Raw genomic sequence first — 14,393 nt, 5'->3', positions numbered from 1 at the left:
ATGAAAACACGGACACACAAAGAATCGGTAGGAACAAGGCCAACATCTATTTTTTACGAGGATGTCAGGGATTGTGTACCTGCCCAAATGCAGTACATTTGAGAGTATGGCTACAACATAATTAGTTCAATATGTGATAGTATTTCATAATAACCGTGATGACTAAGATGTAAATTATTTATTTGGAGATTCCACGTTTGTATTTCATTCTTCCCTCTGCTTATAATTTCTTCTCTCTTCTCTGTGTCCTTCTGCTTTCTCTCTATTATTCCCTGTTCTTCTTTTCACCTCCCTCCCCTTTTTATTCTCAACTTGTTGTTGCCCTTGCTACATTCCACCTTGAATTGAACGAACTTGACATTCTTTTGGCTTGTATTAACTCTATTTTCACTACACATCTCCTTATTTCTCTGTTTGTATCTCCTTATTCCTGTAACTAATGCTGACCCCTACCTTCCATATTTTCCTCTTTTGCTGGACTTTGGGTTTTGCAGATGCCCATGCGCAGTGGGCGACGGCGGGGGGCGAGTGAGGAGAGAAGGGGAAGACGCCCGCATGCTAGCCCCACTCGTGCTGAACGCAACGATAGACAGACGGTTAGAGCCTACCTCTTGTGCCTCTTTCTCTTTCCTGCCATTGTTTTGGCCATAAGTTTACGTGTGTGCATGCAAGTGCAAGAGTCATGAAGAATAAAGAACTGTCTCTGTGTATTGGATTTGTGTGTGTGTGTGTGTGTGTGTGCTGTCTATGTATGAGTCATCAGTTTGATTGCCACCGACATACCCTTGCAGTGTCAGTATTGTTCGATAGTGTGTTTTACAGCTTAGCACATTGAAATCTTTGATGTTTCATGTTCGACATTGATGTTTTGTGTGTGTGTGTGTGTGTGTGCATGCTGTGGCTTTGTTCTAAAAACAGTCATAGGCCTGTTAAGGATTCAAAGGCATCACTACAGAATTAAAAGTCTTGTGTTGTTTTAGCAAAGAGGTGCTGGTGAGGAATTGGCTGGAAATCGCTTCAGTCGCAGATCACAAGGCCATGATTCATCAGAGAGTGAGGGGGAGGAACTTGTGTCTCCTCCAAAGAGGCAGAAAGTTCAGGTTTGTGTTACATTTCATCAACCTGTTATATAAAGACTAATTATAAAGCTTTGATTCAGCTAAATCATCCAAAAGGCACTGTCTAAGCTGTTAAGAGATATATTCTTTGCTTCCACAAATATGTATAGACAGCCAATTACATGTTTTACCTCATCCACAAATGATCTTTTCTTGTCAGGAATCGGCCTCTACCCCAAACCCTCCAACATCAACACACTCGACTGACAGCTCGGCTCCTTCCACTGTCCCACCTCCAACCTCGGTTGCCAGCCAATCCCGTGAGAGTGACAATGAAGACGGCCAATCCCAGGGCAGTAGGAGTTCAGTTGTAGGGAGCCTGGCCAATAGCAGCAGTAGTCTAAGCAGTGGGCGGGATATAGACCAGGACAATCGTTCCTCGTCTCCAAGTCTCTCCGCTTCTCCTTTGGGTAGCCTGGACTCTGATTCCGATGGCCCCGATTCACCAAAGCAAGGAGAGAGGGAACGGGAGAAAGGCAAGGAGGGAGGAGTGGGGAAGGTGTCAGGAGAGGATAGGAGAGCGCTACGAGAGGGGAGAGGGGAGGAGTCCTGTGGAGATGGAGAAAAGCGGGATGTGGATGCACGAATTGAAGACTGTCCGTCTCTTAAGCCCCCCTCTACTCCATGCTCTTCCTCTGGTCTGCCTCCCTCTCTCCGTGGAGCAGGGGATTCATCAAACGACAGCAATAGCGGGAGGAAGTCTTATTTCTCCTTGGACTCCAAATTGATGTGCAAAGTTGAGTATGGTGGACCCACAGGTGTTGACGGTGCACTTAGTGGCAACAGAATGAATTCCAAAGCCAGCACACAGTGTGTGACCAAGACAACTATCTCGGGAGGAGATTTTTCCCATAACAGCCCCAACATTCCCCTATCTTTGCCCCCACCTCTTCCTCCTCCACCTGCCCTGAAGCCCTTGGAGCTTGGGGGACAAAACCTGCCTGCTGAGGTTAAGACGGAAAGAGACAAAATAGAAAAGGCAGACAAACTCCTGGACAAGGCTCAGTCCACTCCTCCTTCTCTGGTGCCACAGACTGTCGCCCAGCCACAGTCCCAGCCTCAGACCCAACCCTCCACCCACCCTCACCACTACAGCTCCACCAGCTGGCAGGGTGGCACACCAACTGGTTGCCAGGGGAGCTGGGGCTACACCCGTTACCCTGGTAACCACCACCCACACCAACCACAGCACCAGCCCCCAGTGCAGCAGCAGCAACTTCCCTCTGTTTACAACCCTCCATCCTCTCGCCACTCCTCCTCCCACCCTTCTTACCTACCCCATCCTCACCCCCACCCCCACAGGGAGTACCTTCCCAGGTACGCTGGAGGGGGAGGGGACAGAGAAAGGGGGGCTGCAGGAGAGAGGGAGAGGGGAGTGAGGGGGGAGTGTGGGGGGAGGGAGATCAACAGAGAGTTCTCTGCTCCCATCGGCAACAGCAGCAACAATAGTAGCGGAGGTAATAGTAATAGTACTTGTGGTGGGATGGGCGGGTCCAACAGCATCCAAGGCAGGGAGTTTGGGGGTCTGTCAGTGGGTCAGAACCGCGAGTTCCAAGGCTCTGGGAGAGATGGATCTAACTTGGGTCCTGAAAGAAGAGATTTTGGTCCAGCTTTCAGAGACAGAGAGCGAGAAAGGGAAAGGGAACGGGATGCAGGGAGGGAGTTTCCTCTGCCAAACCAAAACCAGAGTAGAGACTTTGGACCCAATGGAACTGGAGGGGTGCATCCCAGAGACAAAGATGGAGGCAGATGGGGTGAGTTTGGGGGTCAGACACGAGAGGTTGTTGGCAACAGTAATCCAAACAACAACTCCATCCCCCAAGGAAACCCCCCAAGTTCAACCAGCGGGCTACCTGTCACCCCCATGCTGAACCGAGACCCACCTGCATCACCCCAAAACAACCCCAGTCACCCTTCCCATTCCTCCCTGCCCTCACACCCCCACCCACATCCCCCAAACTCATCCAACCGAGACTTCCCTCCTCCCATGGACCAGGCACAAACCCCCTCCTCTGGAGCAGACCACTTTCACAGAGAGTATCCTCCCACTGGCGGAAAAGACTTTGCTGCTGGAGCGCCTCCTTCCACTGGCACAAATCGAGAGTACCATAGCCCCCCTGGAGTGACTCCAACCCTGGGACGAGAGTATTCAGGGGCTGGAGGAACCCATCACCCCCACCCACCTCACCCCCACTACCAGTCCGGGCCCAGAGACAGAGAGAGAGACTCAAGCCTGCGAGAGCCTGCTCTGTACCAAAACCGTGGAGGCCCAAATCAACCTCCTGCACTCTCGCCTTCCTCCTCTTCCAGCCATCATGGACACGCTCCAAATGCTCCTTATCCCCCTCCACCACCACCTCAGCCTCCTCTACCCCCACCTCAAACCTCCCATACCCAGCCACCCCCATCAGGTATGGCACCCAATGTACGTCCCCCACACTACCAGTCCTCTGCCCAGACTCCTCCAACACCCCTATCTCCATTACCCAGCCCATCCACAAATCAGATGGGAGGCTTCTCATCTTTTCCCCCTGGCTCCTCCTCTGGCCCCAACATGCCACTTCCTGGGCCAGGCGTGTCATCCAGCTGTTCACCAGGATGTCGCCCCTCCCCTTTCCATGGCACTTTGAACAGCCACCCTCCATTCAGTGGAACGTACCACTCCAATGGGAACAGCAGCAGTAACATGGCCAACAGCAATAGCAACAGTAGCGCACCCAATAGCAGCAATACCAACTCACAATCACTCTCACCTCAAAATGTCTCAAAAGGACCTCCACCTCTTAGTAACTCAGCCAACAATAACAGCATTTCGACCCCAGCCTCCAGTTCTTCACTCCCTGGTGGAGACGGACATTCGGATTCAGGCCCACCTCCTACACCTGTTATCAAAGAGGAACCAATAGAAGAAAGGGAAGAGAGCGAAAGCCCACCACCAGTGTTGAGAAGTCCCTCTCCTGAACCCAAACCTGTAGATATTCCCATCCACGCCAGCCAATCAGCACGGTAAAGTCAAAATGACATTATCATCCTATTTGAGATTGTCAATGTGTCACTCTGCTCAGTCCCTCTATATGTGATCAGATGTAATTAACAGTAATGATAACAGTTATGATGGTGTTTCTGACTCCTGATGGTTGTAGTAATGATGTACTACACTGCTGTGTCACTCGTGTCTAGGTTTCACAAGGTCCTTGATCGTGGCAGCGGGAATTCCTGTGCCCGCAGCGATGTCCTCTTTGTCCCATTGGACGGCTCCAAACTGTGGAAAAAGAGGAATGAGGTGATTGAAAGGGCGCGCAGGGAGGTCGAGCAGCGGGCCAGAGACCTAAGAGAAAAAGAGAGGGAACGAGAGAGGGAGCGTGAGCGTGAGAGGGAACTGGATCGACATCTACAGGTGTGCACATTTGAGCGTGATAATTATGTAGCGTGTCAGATTTAATGGATTTGATGTAGATTAAATTGATCACTTTAATGGGAGGGGAGTAAAGCAGATCAGGGCAGATGTGATTTACTGTCTTTTACTGTTTTCTCTGCAGCAGCAGAAGGACATCAATGCCACTGGAGGGGGTCGCCAGGGCTCCTCTCTCTTCTTCCCCTCCTCATCTTCTATCATCCTCGACCCTTCATCTTCTTCCTCCTCTTCCTCGTGCAACTCTGTCCATGCTCCCCCTCACCCCCAGCATCATCCCTCACACCCGCATGCTCACCTTCCTCCAGCACACCATCTCCATCCCACCCTCGCTCACTCTATCCCCCACTCCCTCCTCCTGCCATCCATGGGGGGTGCATCAGCGGTGGTTGGCCCTCAGGGAGCCCTGGGAATAAGTTTAGGAGGTCCATATCTAGGACCTGACACCCCAGCGCTGAGAACCCTGAGCGAGTATGCTCGCCCTCATGCTATGTCTCCACTTGGGGCAGTGAGTCGTGCCCAGGCACACCACCAACAAATTCACCATGGCCACCCCCATGTCCACCCCTCATTTTTCCTCCCTCAGTTCCAGAACCATGCTTTAGGCCACCCGCATCACCTGCCAACTGATGCAGCTACAGCTGCAGCCATATTGGGCTTTTTGTATGGTGGCAGCCTTGAAGGGGGTCCAGGTGTTGGAGGCCCTGCTGGGATGGCAGGAGGCCCAATACCTGGAGGAATTGGGGGTGCAGGGTTAGGAGGAGTCGGCTTTCCTCATGCAATGGCTGCACATCGAGATCGAATAAAGCCAGGATTTGAATTTAAGAGTGATGACCGGGTTTACCCACCAGGGTCCATACCTGATCCTGCAGCTCTTGCCCTTGCTCATTCTCATCATGCCCATGCCAATGCCCATGCGCATGCACACTCCCTGCTCCTTGGAGGAGGTGCAGTGGGAGCTAATGAGGTGTCACTTTATGGCACTCCTCCTCCCCAAGCTCCCGCTGGCCCCCCACACCTCCAGAACCCGTCTCTGGCCCCAGTAACTCGACCTCCCAACCCTCCTGCCCCTCAGTCCCTGTCCAATCCACCCCCTTCATCTCTCCTCCCACCCTCTCTGCCCTCTCACCCATCATCTGCACCACCGGCTGCCCCCCCAGCCCCAGCAGGCCCTGCTGCTCCTCCACCAGCTCCTCCTCCACCTGCTCCGCCAACCACCAACGCCGCCTCACTTCATCACCCAGTCCCCCATTCTTCTTTTCCCAGCTCCCTGTCCTCTCATCTGCCACCAGCCCCTGCCCCAGCCGCTCCCCCTGAGACCTACCCCACTCCCACTCGCTCTCCTGCCTCTTATGAGCGAGACAGGAGTGGGGAAAGAGAGCGGGAGAGGGACAGAGACAGAGCAACTTTGCCGGCCTTTGGGGACAGAGAGCGAGAAAGAGAAAGGGAGAGAGAAAGGGGAGGAAGTGGTGGAGGCGGAGGAGGAGGGGGAAGTGGAGGAGGAACTGGTGGAGGAGGTGGAGGAGAGAATCTGGGGCGTCTTCAGATGTTAAACGTGACACCTCATCATCACCAGCATTCACATATCCACTCACATCTTCACCTGCACCAGCAAGACACAGGTACCCACTGTTACTAACAATGCTGTTGTTGTCAGTATCAACTGCCGTGAGATTACACAGATGTGGTGCTCCAAAAACATTTTGCAACATTTGTATTCAAAAACTAATTTTTAAGGCTTGACGCATGCAAGATTTGTGTACTAAAAAATGAAAGGATAAGGCTAGCAATATTCTATAGACCATAGACCTCCATTGTTGTCCAAAAACTATTAAAAGCAAATCTAAAAGCCAAACCATTGCACTGGATGACATGTTCCTTCTTTACGATGAACATAAGCACTGTAGTTTATTTTGACACACTGTGCTGCAGTGTGTGTGGGATTGATACACCAAATGTGTCTTAATCCATGGTCTGAAAATAGACCCAAACAAATGCACTATTTACTCAACATTTGCTAAAAACCACAATGCTCAGCTGTTGTAGAAGATTACTGAGCCTTTTTTTAAACTACATATATTTATGACCCCTTTTTAAATATTTACATCTTCAGTAGGAACAAATGGGCTTGAGGTTGTTTGCCACAGACAGGGCAGGGAATTTGGAAAGTATTGAGAGATAGACTAACACACTGATGGTTTTGGTCTTTTCATGGGAATTTTCCATGTGGACAGTAAGAAAAACAAAGAACGACGCCAGCCTTATCCTTTAACTCTAATATAAATAATTTTTGTATTAGTGTAGTTCAGAATTTAACACCGGCTTTCTATTATTTCAAGTGATATTGAGTCATAGTTTTCTCTGAGACGTCTGACCCATTTGATCAAGTTCACTTGTTCTTAAAGAGATGTTTGTTTACTCAGATCTCAGATTGGTAACACCAGTCAGAAGCCTTTTGTTTTGTTTGAAAGAATTCATACATATTTAAACTTTAAATGTTATTTCCAAAGTACAGTGTGTCACAGAAAACCTTTTTTCCACTTATCACTGAATTTGAGTTGCATCCAGAATCCAAATTTCTCTGACTTCATTCAACTGTCTTTGCTGTTCATGTGTTACCAATCAATTAAATGTACCAATAAGGCCTTTTCATGCTGTGTGCATCATCTCTGTTTTCAGTTCAATGATTTGACTCTTATTGAATATATCCTGTATTTCCTATTACATCACTGGCATCCAGCGACGGGCGGGGTTCACCCCCTGATGGACCCGTTGGCATCGGGGTCTCCTTTGGCACGCCTGCCTTACCCAGGAGCCACACTAGGCACCCCCATCCTGGCTCACCCCCTCACTGACAGCGAGGTGCTCCGCCAACAGCTGTTCGGTGAGGAGAAGGCTCCACGTCCATGTACTTGTTCAGTTTCTTTCTCTAAAAACTCCACAGTGTTGAAAGTTCATGAAGACACTTTTTGAGTGTGATGATGATGATTGACCTTGGTGCCCCTTTCCCCTTTATTTCTCCGTTTTCCTTTTGTATCTCCACCTGCCCCTCCTCTTTCTTCTCTGTGTCTTTTACAGGTGCTCCTTTCCGTGACCTGCCCCAGCCGCCCTCCCTCACGGGTCCCATGTCAGCAGCCCATCAGCTCCAGGCCATGCAGCAGGCCCAGAGCGCAGAGCTGCAGATCCAGAGACTGGCCCTGGAACAACAGTGGATCCATCACCATCACCACCACTCCCTCACCCAGGACGAGTATTACAGGTACAGAGGCTGTGTGTCCATTGTAACTGCCACTGTCAATGCATTAGGGACTGAATATGTTCTGTAAGGTTGCAACAAAGGATTGTTTTCATTGTCGATTAATCAGATTAATTGATAATGTCTGCTTATAAAATTTTAGAAAATCGTGAAAAATTCCCATCACAACTGACATTTGGCAGCCTTGAGCATATTCACAAACTGGGTTACAATTGGCCGACCTACCAAAGAAAAAAGTAGTTAGAAAGATGGAAAAATTCTGTTGCATCTCAGCTGTAAAAAGGTAGTTTTCTCTCCCTAAGTGTCTATATGTACATAACTTCTGTACACATTTGAATCCTGTAAAATGCAATCTATGGATTCAAATAAAGCTTTTAAAGTGTATCACAAAACACACGATATTTTGCGAATAAAAGTGTTAAGCTGCAATTGTCTGAGATGAAATTGAACCCCAACCTTAGCTGTCTGTGATCCCTGTCCGAACTTGAAATTGCACTCTTAACATGGTTTCTCCTTTGACCTTTCAGTCACCTGAAGAAAGAAAGTGACAAGACCCTGTGAGGGAGGGGCACAACGAAGAGCAGCATGGAGAAGCCCCGAGGGAGAATGTGTGCAAAATTAAACGCAAAACAAAAGCACTGAAAACAATGAAGGAACAAAGACTCAAAACAAAAGCTGGACTAATGGACAGGGAATTCGCTGAAGAAAACAAGAAGATTTCGAAGGATTAACAGAAGAGGGAGGAGGGCGTGAAAATGTTGCCCACTGTCCCTGCTAACTGCACCACAGTGAAGGTCCGGACTCCAGCGCTTCCCTGCGTAACGTTCTCAAACTCCAGTCCTGTTTTGTATTGTGCTCTGTACAGTATATTAGATGGGGGCGGCAATAGTGAAGTACAGTATGTGTAAAATACTTGATGCCAGAAGGAATGTGTACATGAGTCTCTTTTATGTCATTGCATGTAGCTAGGCGCTTATTCTGAACTGGTGGAACTTTTGGTTCTATTTTTAGTAATTACCCCCTCCTTTGTATCTGAGGGGCGTTCTATATGCATGAGACCAGCAATTAGTGTTATGTTATGTTTATGATCAATAGTATTGTTATTATGATTAATGTCGTCTGTTTGTTGATAATGATATAATTATATATACAGTACATATTATTTGTATTATTTTTTTACATTTTCATGGTATGGCAGTCGGTTTTTATTTTTATTTTTTATTTTCAATTTTACCTTGTGAAACAAGATGCAAATGAAGGCAAAAAAATCTGGAAATAAATTATAATCTTTTTTTGCTAGTCTCTTGCGTCTTCATGCGTGCACTGTTTTTCCCCCCTCTCACATACATTCAGACTATTTGCTCTGTCTTTGTTTTATACAAGTCACTCATGCACAAAGCATATCAAATTCCTCACTATCCTCCCCCTCCCCCCTCTCTCTCTCTCTCTCTTTCTCTCTCTGACTCCCCCCTCTTTCTCTCAGTCGGCCGGTCCCTCCCTCTCTTGGTGAGTGTGGCTAATAGGAGACACATGGGATGAGTGTGAGACATGGGAGTTGAGTCGCTCCAGTGAACACCAGCCACCCTGTAGAGCGAGCATTCCTTACTGCACTGTAAAAATGAAAAGAAGAGAAAAAAATATATTAAGGGAGAAAATGAAAAGGAGAAAGAAAGGAGGAGCTGTGAGAGTGTGATTTACGGACACTGCTGAAGGCTCAGGGCTGTGTGTGTTCTCACCGTGTCCGGCTGGAGGAATCTCCTTCAAACGGACACGGATCAGTGAATATGGCCTTCACGTTGCAAGACAGAATCACTGCTAACTCAAATTTTAGGACATGTAGTCTGTCTGTCTAAACAAACTTAACAACATTGCAGCTTTCATTTTTTGCTAAAATTATGTACTCTTCCTACACAAATTGTCTTACAGGGTTCTCCAGATGCCTAAAGTCTGCATCCCTTTTCTTTATTCATGCAATAAAAACTCCTCATATTGATGTGGCATTTGATTGATAGCCTTATCTGTAAGAACCATCACAGTCAGGATAGTGATATTGGAGGTGAGGCATGCTGCAGTGTGTGAAATATATACTGTATAGGGCATGCTTGTGACTTGGTATGTAGGTTGTGTGTCATTAAAAGTCACCTTGAATAAGTGTGTCAACATAATGTAAAGTATCTTTGAGCAGGACAAATCTGATTTTCCCCTCTGGTGACATCACATCTGGGGGATATTCTTAGTCCTTCCTCAGGATGTTGTGAAAGGTGTGGACGAAAGATGAAAGACGTCTCATATAGTATTACTACAGCCTCTTTTATAGCAATTTTGGATGTAAAATTAAGGTTATTATTAGCAGCTGTTGTTTTCAAATCTAGGACAAAATATTGCAAATAATTCTTTCGTACTGACCTACTTTTAGTACCAGATACGAATGCTTTAGTGCATCAGGATAATGCACGGTGTCAGGTAAGCTTTAAATCACAGGACTTCTAAGTACATCCCTGTAGTTTATGTAATTAATTGTATTGTCATTGGAGAGAGAGACCCCAGTCTGGGAGCAGCAAGATTGAAATACTAATGATTTCCAAGCACTTTTGCTCCCACATGTACCACTTTGTGTGGATTAAACAAACAAGGCCACAGATCAGCACCCTTTTTTTATTATATGAGGATTAAAGTGTCTCTCTCTCATCTAATCAGGGACAGTTTGTATCTACATTGTAAAGGTTTCAAAGAGTTGATGCCAAAGTCATGCAAAACTCTAAAAACTGTCCCCAAATAATATGTACTCTTTCGCTTGGACACCCAAATAAACATGTCCAAACACTTGGATGCATTATGTATATCCAGTTATCATTCATGTGCCCTTCATAGCTGCTGAGAACTGTAACTGTATGAACGTATGGAAGCATGTGTGCTCAGATAAGTTGTTCCAAATTAATCAAAAGTAAAAATAAAAATAACAACAAAACACACGCGCCCTCACATTTGTAGTACACTGTTTGAAGATGCATAAATACAAGACAACTGAATATGAAGCTGGCTCTACACACAATGGGATCTGGCTATCCCCTGTGCCCTTCCCCAAAGAAAGCATTCATACAGAAAACGTTAAAAATATGACTTCAAAATGTTACCATACACAAACAGTGACTAATTTGGTTTAATCCCTGTCCCACAGCTCCCTCTGGCAAAAATATCTCCCTTTCTACACTTTCACTTTCCATTCAAACTCTATTTTGCCCAAGAAAGACAGTTTAACACACTTAGCTGCATCTTCTAGCTAACATATTTGCTCTACAGCCATCTTTCTCCTCCTGTCATACTTCATAAAGTTTGCCCTGTGACCACCACTAACCCTTTGTTGCACCTGTCCACTGTGCCTCTGTCTGAACGCTGACTGTGGCTGCTACTCTGCTTCTCTCATGGTCCATTTTTGCAATTTTACACCGGAGCGGACCGCAGAGGACTGTTTGTTTCATTGAATTAGATACAGTATGTTTTTTCCCTGTGCCACGGAGAACTACTCCTGGTCAATGAAACCTCTGCTTCAGCAAAACCTCCAACACCTCATTCATCTGCAGGAGTGCCATCTCAGCCAGCAGCATCAACAGACAAACTGCAAAGTGCTGGCTAAGGACAGTCTGTTGCCTTTTTCACCTCCTCTCACCCGTACAATTAATCTCCTCTGATCTCTTGCTCACCATCCCAGCCTGGAGAAGATGATCCCACAGGATGCTAGGCATTTTCAAGTGGTTGTAGACAACATGCAAGTGACCGGAGCTCTCAGCCTCCTTCCACTACACACCAGGGAGGTGCAGCTCGCTGTAGCAGCCAGCCACATGATTAAAGCTAGGCCTGAAAATGAGCTTTCACTGGTGTTCAATGGGTCTAGGAGCAGGGTTGAAAAGAATAGGTCTATGAGGATCCTGGCCACCCATTTACCCACACACAACAGCTGTTTGACACAATGAGGTGATGTTGGAGAAGTATCTGTTGGATTCATTTTCTCTATCATTTTCCCTTGTAAGTTGTTTTTGTCATCTCTGGGAGTCTAGGCCAGCCTTTCCAGCATACTACTGTCTTTTTTTTATTTTTTACTTCATATTGCTATTACTTGTGACCTGTCCAAGGTGCTTCCCGGCCCACCGGCCAATACAAGCTCAGAGAGCGCCCAGGTGTAGAAATGGATGGATGGGTGTATGTAGTGGGTTATATTCTTGTATTACAACATCTTCCACAATTAGAAAAAGAATGGATGAAATCTTGGGTGTGAATCTACTATTCATTGGTTATGTCCATACTTAAATCTTGCTCCCATTAATCTTTTAAGGCCAGTGGGTTTATAGTGTCTGTCAGGACATATAGATATTTTCTTGATCAAGGTTGAGGATATAAACGCTCACATTCAGAATCACAAGGATGACTGGAGGAATGTGGGTTCCTAAAGTGTTTGTGAAGTGCCTACTCTTGTAGAAATGGAAACATTGGAAAAAATCACTGTATTTTTGGAAAGCTTCTGTTGGACCAAACACAATGCTGGGTTTGAATGTGGCCGAAAGTTGTTGTTAAACACAGAGTTGTCGGACATTAAATATTTATGAAATTGAAGACATATTTTGATAGCATGGTTTGCTGCTGGATTTGTGCTGAGGGTGACAGCAGCACACATCAAGATGTGGAAAGAAGGCTTTTGGTGCAGATAAATTCATTCACAATGGGTCCAAATGAGCACTGTTTCATTGATATACTTTCAAGCGCACAGTAGCACCTGGAGGATTCAAACAATCACACCGTCAAGGTTTGAAATAAGGGTTGTATTACACCACAGGGTGTTTTTATTTATTTATATAATACAGTATAATAAAAAGTCACACAGGTTTGTTGTTACGAGTCATGGGTGTGTTTGAATAATTATGATCACATGTAGAAATAAATAGATTTAGCAAACAAAAAGACTGAAAAGTATTTATGTAGAACAATATTCTCGATTAGATAAATGCTAAACAAAACATGATGGTAGGATATTTTCAGCAGATACACTTGTTTCTTCAGATACCTGAAACACTGTGTACCCAGTAAGCCCTTCGGCCACAGAGTTAATGGGAAGCACATTGCTCTTTTTGGAGATTCAGTGGAAAACTCTGGTCTTTTCTGAGACCAAACAGCAGAAAAGGTGCAGACTGGGTTCTAAAATTATACTATAAGGTCATCTCCACTGTAGCGTCACTCCTGTCAGTGTTGTCCTATAACTGCTCTCCCCACATAACTTCTCCATATAGGCAGTGGACAAGCAGCCCTCCAGTCCTTGTGTTTACCCACATGATTTGGAGCATTTATTTCAATCCAGATTTTCAATTTCAAAGAGATATCGTGTTATTATTTTAATTGTCTGCACACTTGTTGTTTAAGTGGTTTACTGCACAGACCACCTGCACGTACATGAGAGCTCATGAGTGTTCCCTGAAATAATACTCCAGTTCAACAAGACGTTCTACAACATCGTGAGAGACATGAATGAAGTGTGAGCTCACCACAGTCATTATCAGCATCTGAAGTATTTTTTTTTCAAGCTATTAACACGTGAAAAAGGAAGGTATGAACTGAAAAATACTGTATTGAAATGTGTGTACTGGCTCCTTGTGAGCCCGGCTGTAACCTCAATGAACTAGATTTTATAGATTAAAGATGGTTACCACTGTATATCTAAACTAAACTTTAACTAAACATTCAACTCTACCACTGCTGCTGCTGCTGCATATGTATATACGCACTCTGGCCAGCATTGTGAATTACAGCTCCCCCGCATTACAAATCCCAATTTCACCCCTGAATATAAGTAATGGCTTCATAATGACAGCAAATGGAAAGAGCAGCAGGGGGAGGCCCTGTGTAATTTCACCCTGAGGATTGAAGTGGACTGACTGTGTGTGTCTTGTGTGAATCAGAGCAACATCTCAAGTTTATAGCTTGTGCCAAAGATACTGTGCAGCCAGAAGTGTGTGGACACCCAACCATTAGATGAACATCTCATCCCAAAACCATAGGCTTTAATATGCTGCTGAAAGCCTCCACTCCCCTAAAAAAAAGGCTTTCCACATGACTTTTGGAACGTGGTCGCAGGGATTTTCTCCCACTGAGCCGCAGGAGCATCCGTGAGGTTGAACACTGATGTTGGGTGATAAGTCAGCGTTCCAGTTGGATGTTGGATGAGGTTGAAGTCAGGGCTCTGTGCAGGCCAGTTCTTCCACAACTAACTCAGAAAACCATTTTGTTTGTAGCTTTCCCAAATTGTTGCTATAAAATTGGAGGTACACTGTTGTCTAAAATAAGATTGTATACTGTAGCTGTACCTTAAATGTTGACTTAGTAGTAGGAAAATCACAGGTGTTATTAATAACATCAACAATGGCTCCATTATATTTAAGTGTTCAGTGAGCCAGCACCAGGACCTTGAAACCAAAGCAGCTAAATGGAATTCGGCCATCATTTTATTATTTACACTTGCGTTTTTCCTACTGTGATATGTTAAAATATCTTCTGTTAAAAAGAGCCTATAGGAACTAAGAGTCCTAGCTAAGGGTCCACATACTTTTGGCTATGTACTGTA

At 45.8% G+C, this 14,393-nt stretch overlaps 1 protein-coding gene across 1 annotated transcript; it reads left to right on the top strand.

Moving 5' to 3' along the window:
* On the top strand, positions 1-8,347 carry atn1 (atrophin 1). Its single transcript, XM_070911423.1, has 9 exons — positions 1-27; positions 495-596; positions 981-1,100; positions 1,279-4,124; positions 4,299-4,515; positions 4,658-6,152; positions 7,271-7,414; positions 7,609-7,789; positions 8,314-8,347. The coding sequence occupies exons 1-9, from the start codon at positions 1-3 to the stop codon at positions 8,345-8,347; spliced, it is 5,166 nt and encodes a 1,721-aa protein (XP_070767524.1).
* Positions 8,348-14,393: the final 6,046 nt, after the last annotated feature.

This window comes from Enoplosus armatus, chromosome 9, assembly GCF_043641665.1.
Source record: "Enoplosus armatus isolate fEnoArm2 chromosome 9, fEnoArm2.hap1, whole genome shotgun sequence".
NCBI classification, from domain to species: domain Eukaryota; kingdom Metazoa; phylum Chordata; class Actinopteri; order Centrarchiformes; family Enoplosidae; genus Enoplosus; species Enoplosus armatus.
Note: the sequence above shows the minus strand (reverse complement) of the source record. Positions and strands in the feature narration are given on the sequence as shown.

Bases quoted from the DNA above. Each gene is read 5' to 3' on its own strand.
- atn1 (XM_070911423.1), top strand. From the start codon at position 1: ATGAAAACACGGACACACAAAGAATCG. The intron at 1,101-1,278 runs GTTTGTGTTACA...TTTTCTTGTCAG, and splicing joins CAAAGAGGCAGAAAGTTCAG to GAATCGGCCTCTACCCCAAA. The intron at 6,153-7,270 runs GTACCCACTGTT...ACTGGCATCCAG, and splicing joins CCTGCACCAGCAAGACACAG to CGACGGGCGGGGTTCACCCC.